This window comes from Oryzias latipes, chromosome 7 (genome assembly GCF_053564925.1).
Source record: "Oryzias latipes strain Hd-rR chromosome 7, Olatipes_Hd-rR_3.1".
Classification (NCBI taxonomy): Eukaryota; Metazoa; Chordata; class Actinopteri; order Beloniformes; family Adrianichthyidae; genus Oryzias; species Oryzias latipes.
The window spans coordinates 16093300-16108929 of NC_136243.1; the positions used below are offsets into that span (position 1 = coordinate 16093300).

The 15630-nt window shown below is 38.3% G+C and overlaps 1 protein-coding gene across 3 annotated transcripts in view; it reads right to left on the reverse strand.

The window, feature by feature from the left end:
* Nucleotides 1-6750: 6750 nt before the first annotated feature.
* Nucleotides 6751-15630, reverse strand: part of LOC101164479 (metabotropic glutamate receptor 4) — a 232881-nt gene continuing 224001 nt past the window's right edge. For 2 of the 3 annotated variants that reach the window (XM_004070921.5, XM_078950365.1), the window contains 2 exons: nt 15300-15546; nt 6751-10436 (listed from right to left, as the gene is read on the reverse strand). In XM_004070921.5, the coding sequence (XP_004070969.1) occupies nt 10387-10436; nt 15300-15546 (297 nt within the window). In that variant the 3' untranslated portion in view covers nt 6751-10386. Of the gene's footprint in view, nt 10437-13345; nt 13391-15299; nt 15547-15630 lie in introns of all 3 variants that reach the window. The other variant, XM_020704800.3, reaches the window with a different exon arrangement.

Below are 15630 nucleotides of genomic sequence, written 5' to 3' on the forward strand. Positions count from 1 at the left end.
TCCGTCAATCAAAACCTTTGCCAAAACAAACGTGCTAATTAGTGAAAGATGAACAACAAAGATCATACAGACTCCATTCCAGAAAAAAAAAGGAATAAACGTTTCTGTTTTTTATCATTACTAGAGAATGGACACTGAGACTGCCGTAACGCTTGTGCTGTCCTAGGCACTTTAGCATTGGGAGTTGGGTCATCTAGACCAGTGTTTTTCAACCTTTTTTGAGCCACGGCACACTTTAACCTTGACAAAAATCCCGCGGCACACCAGCATCCCAAAAAAAAAAAAAAAAGCAGAAACTCAGTCTGTATTGATCTACAGCCCCCCCCCCACCCCCCACCCCCGCCACAATTTGTGATAATTGTGGCAGAAAAAGCAGGAAGTTGCAGATGTTTTTTCTAAAAGATGTAATAAAACTTAAGTTACATACAAACTGTATGTTCGTTGTGGTTTCAAGACATGTAACAAGGACGACTCATTGGACGCTGAGGCGCTGTCCCTTTAAGCCAATTCATCATGGGAGATGTAGTGTGAAAACTGCCACAAAACGGCAGAAAGACTCGCGTCTCTGAGCTTCATGGTTTTGTTCACTTGTTCCACGGTCTGATACCGGATTCTGTGGAAAGCTACACCGCTAAAGACGAGCTTTAGCTGGTGTTTTTGTTGGAACTGAGTGAGTTATGAGCTAAATTGGAACAAGGAAGTGAATACTTTAAACACTTCTGATTGGTCAGACTGATGACATGTGATTAAGCCTTCAAGAATGATTGGTGGAGTCGTGGAGACAGTAAAAGCTGCGGGACTTTTCAGATAACAGTTATAGCTGCAGCTAAATCGCGTTACCGTCATTCTTATAAAAATGTCTTTAATAGAATCAAATAAACACAAAGAAAAAAATGTTTTATGATCTTTCATATTCCTAACTACTCAGTGTTTTATCAGGACCTGTTTGGATGAACAAAGAGCTGATTTCCTGGAGATGGGAAATGTTTTTAGATCAATTAATGAGGGCAATTTTCCATGGCACACTTGACCATCTCCCACGGCACACTAGTGTGCCGCGGCACACTTGTTGAAAAACACTGATCTAGACCCTCTAGACAGTGCTCTGAACCTTTTTTCTTCAATGATTTGTGATCTTCACTGGTGTCCATGGATTACATGAAATCTTTCCACCTTTATCCACCTTTGTCATGGTAGGGAGAACACGTCAGTGCAAGGGTGGGGTCATCTAAGATAGCACAAGGGTTTAAAGGGATTGAATCATCTGGTCCAAGACAGCTCTGTGATGCGAAATGTTTTCCTTGACATTCTGTGAACCATCTGACTATCAGGTTGTAGGAGCCGGAGGGAAAACAATCTCTTCTTTGGATAACATCTTTTTTTGCCACATTTTGGTGCCTTGATTATATCATGCCTTGCATGAACAGTTGACATTGGCAGCTGTGGTGGTCTAATGGAGAGGAGACTATCCTCTTGCAAATTCACTTAAATGTTCTTTTGTAAACCACATCAGCAAAATTACAAACAGCTGTTTAGAATAGAGTAACACAATTATATAAAATAACCACATTTAACTGACGTTTTATTTTGTAATTTATAGACAATTTTTTTTAAAGAATTGTTAAACAACTCAGCAAACCCATTTTTTATTGTAAGGAGATAAATGAAGGGTTTCTTCCTCTGATCCAGCTCATTCACACTCTTTCTTTATCAAGGACATCTTCAGGTTTTGTTTTGCTTTCAAAGTAAACATTAAAATTTCCCACATATTTTCTATCACGAGTCTATAATGAATCTCACAAAAACACTTGCCCTGGCACACTTACATCTCAAATGTGGCTGAAATAACACTTTAAAAAATGTGACAGACTGAAAGGTAAAGAACACCACTGTTACTTTGGGCTAATTCTGGAGACAGGAAAAAAGGAATTCTTCATAGTCACAATTAATGCATCACATCACCTTCTTCATCTTTAATGCAAAGTATTGCATGTCCTCTTTCTGTCTAACTGTTGCATTAACCATGGTTTCTGACTCATTTTATTTTGAAACATCAAGGACAGTCTTTCTAATGAAAGCAGAGTGGGATCGTTAAATCAATAAAATTTGCAGATTCAAGCTGTTTTTTCTGTAACAGGATAGCTTTGATGGTCCACAAAAATGGTTATTTATTTATATAATATAAGGCCTTATTTTCATAGTTTTTATTTTCCTTTTTGCAGAGGTTTTCTCATTTCTGAGGAGAAAAAAAAAAGATTTTTCCTATCTTTCTGATGTACTTATGTAATGCCACAGCCTCCTTTGTATCCAGTTGTTGTTTTTTTCTTTTTAAGAGTTAATTGTGGAATACACTGAGGATTAAAGGCTCTGCAATGGCCAGTCTCTAAAAATGCTGATTAAATCTACCATTGTTCACTAAACATATTATTTATTAATGTGTTGAGATGCTGCAGCCTTACAAAGGCTCCAACTTGACCTAGTTTCGATCCCTGATTTGTATCAGACAGCCTTCTCCTGGTATTTTCATTACTCACAGCCAACCACTGTATGCTGACATTATAAGCTGACAAAAGCAGCATCAGACCAACCCACCAGGAGATGGAGTTCAGGTTAGCACTATATCCAACAGTGTTTGTTGGATATAGCTAAAAGGTTCACCTTTTTTCTGTTTCTAGGCTTTTGGTTCATAACCAAAGCAACAGTTGAAAAGTCATCATTGAAAATGTGCGAAAAGGGGATTAGTGCTTTTTGTGCTCTCCATTGATAAGACCTCAACCCTTAAGGTTTTTGGCTAGTTGTTTGAACGGCTGACTTTTTTAGGAATCCATTGTAAATGAGACTACAAAAAAGGAGAAGTTGCTGTCTTGCACGAGATGACAACAATCAGACTGTCTTACCTTTGATGTTTTGGTGAAAATTAAATTAAAAAAAATATTCATATGTCTTGGAGGGATGACCACTCATGGTTCCTGTGCCACCTGCTGCTCATGTTTTTTTCCTCATGTCATTCTGATCATGCTGTACGATCAGATATTAAAGATTCCTCCCAATGTTAGTCTAGGACAGAAGTCTGCAACCCGGCGCACCTTTGTAGCTGTCGAATCAATGTTTTTCATTTTAAAAAGTAACATATTTTTCTGAATATATTGCACATCAGGAAAAATATAATGCAAACTTTATTAAAGTCATTCACAAACAATTGAAGCAAAGTATGTATCACGCCACTAGGCTCCTGACTACAGTGGCTGTAATGCTCCAACAATTCGTTAAACGAAACAACTTCATAGTTTATCAAAGTCGAACAATTTGATAGACTTTTGAAAGCTTTGCAGCACGTGAAGTCAATATGAGATCATCAGATTGACTGTATTATTGATTACAATTCAATGATATTAATTGGTGCAATAAAATCCAGTAAGGGTCACTTAACTGGTTCTGATTAAATTTTAGTTTGTTAGCTTAACTATAGATGCACCATCAATGATAAAATAAACTTTGTATAGTATTTTTTGTTACATCACTGCTGACATCACACTACCAACCACTATATTTGCTACATTGAGTTGATTCTATGTAGCACAGGATGTCTTTTATTTTGAAAGGAAGTCATGTGAAGCTCTGTCCAAAGTTACAAACTATATCATATCAAAATAATCTTTAAAAAAAAAGTTCATAATAATTTTAACAATAACACAAATACAAATCAGTGTCTTTTTATTTTTTTCTAAATGGTGAAGTAAGGTTCTGTCGCTTTTACTGGGTTTTAGTCGGTAAGAAATCAACCCAAATGGCTTTTTAAGTGTTGAAGGTTGCAGACCCGTGCTCTAGGGTCAGATTGTCGTACCTTCTACTTGCTCCAGTGTCACAGTTCATGCCAGTGTTAGAGACCATCGCCTGTCTTCCAACCCAGAGTTGCTTTGCCCTTGTCATGACCTTTGCCTGATATGGATTTACAGTCTGCCTCATCCAGTTACCAGACCAAGAGTTTGTCATGTGGATTACTGTGTTGGATTTCCTCGTACATGTCAGCTCTGTCTCTTTCATCATTTCACATCCACTCACTGAATACAACGTCTTCTCCAGAGCCAGGAAGTATTTAACAAATCAATGCCCCACTGTGGTTGGAGGAGTAAAACCGACATACTGGAATTATTCCATCAAATTGTGCATTCTCTTTTAGAGAAATTAAGAAGTCCTTACAGTTATACCTGAGTGTTGCTCCGGTTTGTCTGTCTTGACTCACTATAGATGCTGAAGTCCACCAGGCTCCATTTTAAGTGTTATTCATAATTAAACTGCAGTTAACACCCTCTATTCTGACTTTTGTTAGAGGTTCAAAGGTCTGCTTAGCAAAAACAGAAGTAAGTGTGATGCAGTCAATCAGTCTGTTTGATCCCTCCCCCCATCTTATTTGACCTTTAATAGCTCAACAGGTTTTGTCTGTCTTGTTTGAAAAACGGAGCTTCAGGTTTGCTGGGAAAACAGCCGGTTTAGCAGGACATTTCAAATTCAAATGTCTTAGAGCTGGACACTTATTGAATACTGGCCAACTTGGCCGTATTTTTAAGAATAAAAAGAAATGAAAAATCAGTCAGATATATTCATCTATTATTAGATGGTATTACAAACATGAGAAATGACAAGGCTTATCGTTTTTTATAATGAAATTTCTCAAAATATTTATGAATTTCCCATTTTTACAATAATCTAATTCTACAATGTAATCTAAAATAAGTAAATAAGATGTAAAATATTTCCTGTTCCAAACTGATCTTATTGTTCAAATAACCCTTGTGCTATCCTATGACCCCACCCTTGCATTGACGTGTTCTCCCTACCATGACAAAGGTGGGTAAAGGTGGAAAGATTTCATGTAATCCATGGACACCAGTGAAGATCACAAATCATTGAAGAAAAAGGGTCAGCGCACTGTCTAGTGGGTCTAGATGATCCAACTCCCAATGTTAAAGTGCCTAGGAAAACACAAGGGTTAAAACTCAACCCACCACAGCTGGCATGAAACTTTCAGCTTTGTGTTGAGTTTTCTTCCTAAGATTATTTTTAATTTATTATCAATTGCATAATTACAGTGATGATTGACAGTTGTACAACTGAATTCCAAGACTTAAAAGTTTTTTAACAAGAGAAGAAATTAGAAAACTAACTTTATCTTATAGCACTTTTGAAGATTTTAAAGCCCCTTGGAAATGAAAAGTTGCCATGACCTTCTTTTTGCTCGACCTACTTTCCCAAAAATGATTTTTGAATTCTCTCCGATAGCATCCGCAGTGGCAGACGTAACCATGGTGACAAGTTCTTGCCTAAGATTAATTATAAGCCAGTTAAGCTGCTTTTGACCCATCTTGACATGGTTAACATATTCACAAAATGTAAAGTCTCCTGTTTTGGGGGGATTATTTTGCAATTTGACCAGGATTGTCATTTTCTCCTCCTTCCCTCCAAGATTTGTAATAATTTTGAGCTTAACGTGACTCACGGCAAGACTATCGTAGTCCTCAATAACCCACATTATGTTTTAAGTTGACTGACATGTTCACACAGCAAGCATCATCCGCTTCCTCACACAGCAATTTTATGAAAAAACAGATTTCAGAGTGAACAATTGAGAACTGGAGTCTGCAAATGTCCATGTGGGACAAATGTTGACTTTGGAATGTAAAAACACGGCAGAAAAGTGGGACACAAAAAGCAGGACATCTTGTCACTATAGCACCCACCCAAGTTGACAGTTTTAGCCCCTCAATAAATCCACTGTTAAGATACTTTCAGCAGATCTACTTTTCATTTAGAGGGTCTCATAACTCTGCCTGCTCTTTCAGATGGTTTCATATTTTCTCAAGTCTCTGAATGCTGGTGGAGCTGACAGTATTGATCTGCCCGTTAAACCCAAGTGAAGGCTTGCCTGAATAAAGGTGAAGTTCACAGAAGTTGCGTGTAACCTTGTTTCTGAGTAGTGTGCAGGTTCAATAACAGATTTCTACATACCTGAAAGAGAGTGTTTGGAAAATGGGAGTAAACAGAGGAACATACAGCTCACTACAATGTGTGCGATCTGAATTATGCATCAATCTTATCGAATGTATACCTATTAAACATCACTGTGGCTTCACAGTCACAGGGTCAACAGACAGTCTTGCAAAGATTTAAAGGGCCTTAAAACCAGCGCTCTGAGTACCAGCCCCTCCCAATCTACCAAAACGACTGGGTGACGTAGATAAGTGAGGAACCGCCCCTTCCAGAAAGCATCTGAGCTGCCAGCACCGCCCCCAGGTTAACACACGCCCACTTTCTCCGCAAAAGTAGCGGCGATCAGCTAAAACTCTTTCTTTTAAAAAGCAAAACATGCACATCCATCTCTGCAAAAGTTTGGATGTTGTTTGCTTTTGTGGGCGAGATGCAGACGTGCTGCAGAGGCCAACTCTAGGCTGATCTCATGAAATGGGGAGCTCCCACAAGGAGCGAAAGGCGGAGCCTCAAAAATCTGGTTTTCCTACTTCCGGGTAGGAAAATGAACTGCAAAAATTACCAATATTTCATTAAGCATTTGTTCTTTAATGTGCCAAAGGTCAGTGATATAGATATAGTTTACTCTGAAAATTGTAATACATTATTAAGCTGCTTTAAGGGCCTATCATGCTTTATTAAAGTTCCTATACAAATAAAAACCTTGAGACACAGACTTTGAATTATAATATTTTTGAAACTACATGTATGAAAGCACAACAAGGGTTTTAGCAAAACAGTCTTTTATTAGAAATGTCTTGTATAAAAATTATCATGCTTAACACATTATTCTTTTTTTTCTTGTAGTTTTTCATAAATATCCAGGCACTGTAACTTTTTTTGAAATATTTTCTGATTTTGAAATAATTTTAGTACATAAAGCAGACATTATCAATCCATTTTAATAACATACATTGACTTGCCATTTAATTTCAGTCATCACTTACATATTCAGTTTTTTTATACAGTGTTTTTATAAAAATAAGTGTTTGTTGCCCAAAAAAAAAAAGAGCGTAAATCATCAAATTCACAAACACAAACAATCTCACAAACAATACTTGATTTAATGATGAGAAACATTTGCAGCAAGACCTTAGACTCGAAGCTCATCAATAACACAAGTTCTAATTATTTATCTGCAGTAGTTTTCCATCTGGACGGGATGCCTTTTCCTCAAATTGTGCACGGCTTTTAATGGGCTCTGACATGCAAGATATAGTTGTTGTTTTTTTTTTTGCATTGCTGAGGTTAACACTGAATGAGACAAATTCAAGAGATACATTGATGGTGGTACAAGGGGATACAACATAAGAAACTGCAGATCCATCTGTTGATTAAACACTTATTAAAGGTTATAAATAAAGAACAAATTCGGTGGTTGAAACAAAGAAAGTCCTCTGATGTTGAAGAATGGCCGAAGTAATGAGGCACAAAAATGAAGGCACTGGCCCTTATTTATCAACATTGTGTTGATGCCTTTTTCTCTGGGTTTGCTACAGTAATATTAAACTGTTATAGATTCTGCAGATGTTCAGCTTGGACTTAAGGAGTTTTATAGTAACCCAGATAGAAGGATGTGTGAAGATACAGAGAAATGCATAGATGAGATCTCACCTGTTGATCTGCATAGTGGCAAAAATGATCCGTCCTCTTACTCAACTTAATGAGGACAAATAGGTCTGTTAGTTTCTGCTGGCAAAAACTGAAGGGGTCACATGAAGACCAACTGTGGTTTCCTTTAAATACTATAGCAACAAAATGTACCCTTTGTCCAGTTTTACAATTATGTTACCATAATGATCACTTATTCAGACTAAGTACAGCAGGTCTGGCCAACCCTGGTCCTCAAGGGCAAAAACCCTGTCTATATTCCAGCTCTCCATGGATTTCTTGATGCTGACAACTTAAATCAGGTGTGTTCAGTCAATCAGGATGTGGAATCACTGTAGTCAACAAATCAGCAGCAAGCGGGTTCGTGAGAGCTGGAAAGCAGGCTGGGTTGTGGCTCTGGAGGACCAGGGTTGGCTGGCCCTGATGTACAGTATATCTTGTTTGATACCACATGACTTTCTGGAAAGTCTTTTTTTTAATGTTAAGAAGATTCATTCATTCATCTACTGCCGTTTTATCCCTTTCGGGGTCACGGGGCTGCCGGCGCCTGTCCCGGCCACTTGTGGACGAAGGCAGGGTACACCCTGGACAGTTCGCCAGTCTGTCGCTGGGCCTCACGAAAATTAAAAACTTAATTAAAAAAAAAGCATTTAGGAGAAAATGTCATTCTGGTGGCTGGGTCCTTTAAAGTAACTCTTTAATTCCGGAGATTTCATCAGGTAAAACTAAATAACACTCGCTGACTTGCCATAACTCCTCGACTGTTATTAACACTGATTCTAACACAGACAAAATCAGCTTTTCATGTTTCATATTGCCTTTGCCCAGATTTCCAACACATTACTAATGCAAAGGGTTTCATAACAGCCCAAATTGGCTCAATGGTTGGAGAGTTATGTTAGTTGAAAGAATGTAAACACTGAAGCAAAAGTTCCAGTAAAGACTGCAGAGAAGCAACTGCATTTGTCTGTCAGTCCCATTAGTCTGCTGGATTTTGAAATGCTTCGGCTCACTGCTTTACAAAGACAGCCATGTCTCTATCTTTGCATGTTAGAAATATGCTTTACATGCATTGTTTCTTTGTTTAGATTGGTTGCGAAGAAGAAAAAAAACACAACAGGCTGTCTTCAATTTTTATAGTTGGTCTCCCAATGGTTGGTCAAGATGTTCATTATTTTTTAACTTTGGCACAATTTAAACATTCAAAGTTTTCTGTTTCACAGCTGTCAAGACATTAGGTGGAAGGACAATAATATGGGCTTCCTTTGGTGCCACAGACTTTGAGTATCTCCTATGTGCTAGGCTGGCTTTTACAGTTTTATTGAGCAGTATGTGGGACAGTCAGTTTATCAACGGAAGTTTGTGAGACATGCACAATGACTTCAAATGATCCAACCTCCATGCCTTCTGTTTTTAATAAAGGTTAACAAAATCCTGTTTTAAAAAAACAAATTTAAAGTAATGGCTTTCTTGTTTAAAAGTGTCACTGAATAAAGATACTTTCTTGTACCTAGACACTAACTAAATCATATCATACACTAGGCCATACAATATTTATGTCCTACTCAGTAATAATCCCGCCTGGGTAGTCCTTCATAGGTTATGAAAAGCAAAAATTCATTCCATCCAATATATTACACAGCCTCACTGTCCTACAATAACACGTTTGCCATAACTTAGGGGCAGAATACTCTGTCTCTGGTGAATTACTCTCATGATAAAAATGAACTCCTTAAGGCAGAGCTAAACTCTGTAGCACATGTTGGAAACTGTTAAAACCACATTTACTGTAGTATAAATCACAAACATTCTACTAATATGCTACAGTATGCTCGTATAAAACGTATGATAAATAAGGGCCATTAGGATGAAAATAGGCATTTTCCAAACTCCACATGTAAATGCCGTTTGATGTAAACTGAGAAACTGGAAATTTACTTTTTGTTGGACTCTTTTTGAGTTTGATGTCTCCTTACTCAGCAGAAAGTAACCATCCGCCCAAACACAACATCTCCAACGTGAATGAAAATCAGGACAAATGTTGCATTCCATAGACGTCGACAACACAACACAGTACGTGTGATGTTCCCATAAGCATGCTCTGAGACTGTACACTGGGTTTCCCAAAGATGATGGCGTCATCAATAGAAGTATGAAACGATTATAACACAACTGAGACGACCCCACGGCTTTGTCTTTATGCGCTTCACAAATGTTTAAAGTCCTGTGGGTACACTGACTGTGCGGTTGTAAGGCATGAACAGTTTGAAGAGTACTGCAGCGTTAAAGTCCGCTAAAACCTGTAACCAAAAATAATTGCTGCATATTCTATATGTGTTGGCGAGATTCCCTCTCGTCAGCTGTAGTTGACAGATCTCTTTTTCTCAAAACGGACAATTCAGTCTCAGAAAGAACTGAGACTGTGTGCTATACACTTCAGAGGAGGCTACAGCAGGTCCACTTAGTTTGCATCTGAAAGCACAAGTGACTGACACCCACTCCTCTCAGACAGGGGGGGGAGGAAAGAGGGAAATTAACTGTTTCCTACCACTCTACGGCTGACATCTCCCTCCTCCAAGCTTCCAATTTATCATCAATTTTGGCATGTGAGCCTTTAAGATTCCCTCAAAAAAAGATACAACATCCTTTGGGGGTGACAAATTCCCATCTTTCCACCCCCTGTATCCTAACAAAATTCCAAACATACGGGATTCCTCTGGCAGGCCAAGCTCCTCCTGGTTCTGCACTCTCTTAGATGGCGTGGTTGCTGTAGCTTATGTATGTCTGCTTCGAAGCCAAAGCTGTAAATGAAGATGATGGAGAGAAAAAAACACAGTTAAAATGTGGTGGCTGAGCTATAGGCATGAAAAGCTCATTTTTAGGAATCCAAATTGATGTTAGGTGCTATTTATGGATGACTTAATTATCTGAGTACATGTGGAACTAATTAGGATACCAAACTATGAAACAGTTCTTAAGCAAATATCTGTTCCCATGCATATTTTTAAATACCCACTTTGAGGAAAAATGTGTTTTTAACATGTTTTTGTGGCATTTTTCTGACGATGAAGGACACATTTAAAGAAAATGAAGCTCAAAAATTGCATTTCTGAATATTTTTTTATTCAGAAGGTAGTGAATCAGGAGCAGACAAAATAAGATGCTGTTTTTGACATGACATGAATTTGGGCCACAAGAGGTAGAGCTTTACGGTTGTCGCAATGGATGTATTTAATCTACATTTAAAAAAACAAAGACGTTATTTCTTAAAATTCACATTAAAGAAGAGGAATATTGTATTTTTTTTATTAAGACAAAAAAATTCACTTGAGTGCATTTTCTTGCCTGAAATGTTAATTTCTTGTTAATCCCAGTTTCTCTTAAAGTCTCATATCCCTTAACCCAGCAACAGATGAGCAAGAAAGTGTAACCCTCACCCGGACCCAACGTCTCTCAAGACCCACACACCCTTATACCCACCTTTAAATGTTTTTAGATGTTTTGGGAACTTCATTTGGAGTTTTCTTTGCAACATGCAGCAGTGGTTACATTCCAGTGAGATACAACCATAAGTATAGCAGTGTGGTATTCAATGCTATACGTGTGGTCTCAAATTCAGAAAACTGTTGATCAGTTGATTAAAAAGTATTTAGCTAATATCTATTTCTCAATCCAGAAGCATCTTAGATTAGAATTGAATAAAATCTCAGTACATATGTAACACATACCACAATTTTAATACGGCACTGACTAAAATGCAGTCACCAACATCAGTGTGAAAATCTGCAGGTACATCATTTTTTTAATAACATTATCTTTCCCTACTATTTCTGAAGTGTCCAGAATCAATATTTAAGATGCACCAAGCTGTTTACAACCCTACTGTGAAATGCACTTGTAGCCATTCTGCAAGTTTCTCACCACATGCAAAAAACTGACAGATCATGCAGCGGTCAGAGCACTGTCAGGGTGTTCCTACTGTCAGGTTTCATGACAATAAAAATGCTTTTTGGTTTCACAGCAACAGTTTATTTTTTATTTTCAGTTTTTACTGATTTCTGTTAGAACCGAGCACTTATGCATAATGCTATGTTCACATCAGGCCTTTGACCTGCGTTCAAGAACGCGCTCTTAGCATACAGTTATCGCTACCCACTAGCAAAATGTCAAAGCGGTGCAAATCTTACGAATCCTGCTCCAGGATTTTTTTTTTTCACAGCTCTATTCCAAAAGAATAAAAGACTTTGTGTTGTATAATTCCAGCTGGGCACAAACCAGACTTTTTTCTTTTCTCCTTCATGATCAATTTTTAATCTGTTGCCACTTACATGAATGGAAACTTTGAACTCACGTTTTGTAGGCAGAGCCCAAACTAAACAATATGACAAGTGAACACAAAAGTTTTGAACATGGAAGCCCAAAACGTGCATATACGCACATTTACATAGACTTTTCACTGGAAGTGGTCGGGTTGTTGAGGCTGATGTGAATGTAGCACTAGACAAAACTGGAGGGCTCCACTGTAAAAAGACACTGATCAAATGTTGACATATACTGTACACGTGTGTGCTGGCGTGCTTGCAAACATTTTCCATGCAAGTGCTTGTGTCATATTTTAAGCTAAACTGTCCTCACTGAGTGTGCTCGATGGTAGTAATCACACTACCAATCTGCCTATCTGCCTATAGCAGCCGTACTTGATTGAAAATGTCAGAGGGTATGAATCCAATCAGGAGACGGCTGAAAGCCAGAGTCGGGCTAAAGTGCTGTGGAGGAGACATGTTTAATGGTAAATATTTCAGAAAATTTGTCATTGCCATGTTGGCTGGGGGGGGGGGGGGGGGGGGGGCCTGTGTGAGGGTGTGGGGTCCTGTTCCCACTATTTCATCTAAGGCATCATTTCCATGGAAAGCATTGATAAATGAACCTTATTTGAATATTTATGTCCTGCGGGGCTAAGATAAAGAATAGATGGTCCAGAAAGAATTGATGCTGGCAGACCCATCTGTCTTCTCCTGTTCACTCTTACTGTTGTTGTTGTTGTCCCATTACTACAAATTCCTCCTTTTGTCAACAGTGGTAACAAATTTCATGGGACACATTGCAATCGCTGGTCTCCTCCATTCAGACAAGAGTGGTATCATCTTCCCACATTGACAGGCAACACCATCCTGATTGGCCGTTTTACGGCACTGCACACAAATACTGTCCATCTCCGCTCATTTCTGTTGGTCAAGTGTGGATGGGTGAACGTGCGACAACAGCCTTGTGTCATTCAGGGATGCTGTATTTTAGCCAGGGGGAGGTCAGGGTGCTCTCTGCATTTTTATCAGCAGGCACATGTGCTGTACAGGTGATGCACATAAGTTAACCCTTTTACACCGCAGTTTTAGCTCCAGTGTTGACATTCTTTCCACTACTGCAACTCTTCAACCATTGATGGTACTAACATAAATTCCGCTGATTCTGTCATGGAGATACCCGCACTGCAACATTTTGCATATCAGTGAACCTGATATGAAAAGTTTTGTCCATGTCACAATCAGCTGGTTCACATTGTTTGCGTGAATGGTCGAGGAGTCACGGCGGTATGTCAAAGAGCGTGTGCTATTTAGGTTGCCAGCGACATATCCGGTGTTAAAGGGTTAAAAAAAGAGGAATTGCAGTCCAAGGTAAAAAAAAGAGCAATTTCAGAGACTGATCCAGTTACCTGAAGTCTAAAGTCCCTCACAAGGATCGCCTCTCTCAACACAGTCTGACACGTAAAGCACAAAGAGCTGTTAGAATGAGAGACCTCTGTTCTGAGAGCACAGGAGCATGCATGTGAGTGTGCATGCAGCCTACATGGTTCCTATTAACATTATTAGAAGCTTTGCAGCATATCGGCATACAACATAAAAGCCTTCAGTCTTCAGAACATACAGCATGTGGTTGCTTGATTATAGGCACATGCTGTTGCTCTGAATCATTACTTTAGCTGCAAAAAAAAAACTTTTCAAAAACTGTGCTGACGTCCTAATTCTATTACAAAACCAACTCATTTGGGTGCAAACATTTTATAAAATATCAAGTATTTGAACTGTCACTCTGGAGTGACTATGGAGCACTGAAAAAAATTTGTTCCATCAAATTAACATTTCGTATTTTGTATTTAAATCACATTTACATTTGTAGTATATAGTATTTTGAGCACACAAATGAGCATTTTATTAGCAATTTGTGTGCACAATTTATTTTTTTGTAGCCACAATTTAGCAATTATGCAAACAAAATGAAAATTTTAAGTTACATGCAATTACAAATGTGTGTGCACAAAATATTAATCCGTCCAGACAAAATGATTAAGAAAAAGCTACACACACGAAACAATGTGTGTGTACAAAATACTAACCAGTGCATACGAATGAATATTTTGTGTGCTTATAGTGTTAATATTTACCCACAAAATGATAGTAAAAAACTAGTTTATGTGCGCACAAATACTAAATTGTGCGCAAAGAAAACTTAATTGTAGCCAAAAAAGTTTAACCACAAAATACCAATAACATGCTAATTTGTGTGCAGATTATACTAATTAGTGCACACAGAATAGTAAATGGCGACTATAAAATGCTAACAAAATGCTCCTTTGTGCTCAGAAAACACTAGTTCGTGTGCACAAAATAGTTTTTTTTTCTTTCTAACTTGTCCTGAGCAAACAGATGAGAGCTGAAAGCCTCTTGTCTTGGACATATTTTACTATTACAAGAGGGGTTATAGTTCTTTTAACATACCAGGTGTATATTTGAATTAACCCCTTTTTTGATTTGGGCTAAACTTTTTTTGTTTGACTGGACGGAAAAGAAAAGGAGGGAAGAAGAGAGAGGGATGTTAGAGAGGGGGGGATAGGAGAGTGAAAATAGAAAGGGGTTGGGGGGGGTGAAACCATGAAGTAGCATAAAGCAACAAATTGCTGGATGTTTATATTTATCACGGTCAGGTTTAGAAGTCAAGCAATCTATAAGGGGCATGGTCTGTTCACACACACACACACACACACACACACACACACACACAAACATACCTGTTGGCTCCAAAAATGTTCACATACAAACATGTCAACATGTACACAATACAACTAATGTTAACACTTGCATAATAATGACTTCAGACCTACACATTTGAAACATTTAATTCGGTCACGCAAACTATGTAAATAAATTAAATCGTGCACACAAATAACTAAATTGTGGCCACAAAATGCTAATTTGTTCGCACAAAATGCTCATGTGTGCAGAAAACACTAATTTGTGTACATTAAATAGTAAATTGTGCACACTGCTTATTAACTTGACAGAGCATTTTATTATAATTATTTTTTTAATTTTCATGTCCAGGGTTTTGTGAGACTGAAGAAAACAGCAGTTTTAGCTACCCCCCCCCCATTATTTTTAGTAAGAACCATTGCGGAACTAAGCCTTGACCACATTGATAGATGCATGATTATTTTTTTACATTATTTTTTTTATCTACACTTGTGTAGATACTTTTCAGTAGCCGAAAGGCTTCAGTAATTCTAAAAAATGCACATTTTATGTGTATCTGCTCAAAGCTTTATCCAGCATAAGACCTGATTTTGCACAAGTTTGTGTATTAAACTCTTCTTATTCAAATAACAGCCCCACCTTGTGTCTCCAGACTTTCACAGAGTTCAGACTTGGCCTCTCCATTTGGCCTCAGGCCACCTTTGGGGTTGAACTTGTTGGACATGGTAGCGGCGGTGACCACGGCCTTCAGGCTGCGCTTGCGCTTGGAGACGTTCTGCTCTGGGTGGAAGAGCACCACATAGATCTTTGGAATGTAGAGCATCCCCAGAGACACAGACGCACTCAGGCTGACAGAAATGGTCAGGGTTGTGGTCTGGATATACATCTGCATTATAGAAAAGACAGTGAGCACAGAAGTTAATTATCACTTGAAGCTCTGCAGATTTGAAGACACAAAGTAGTTATGGAG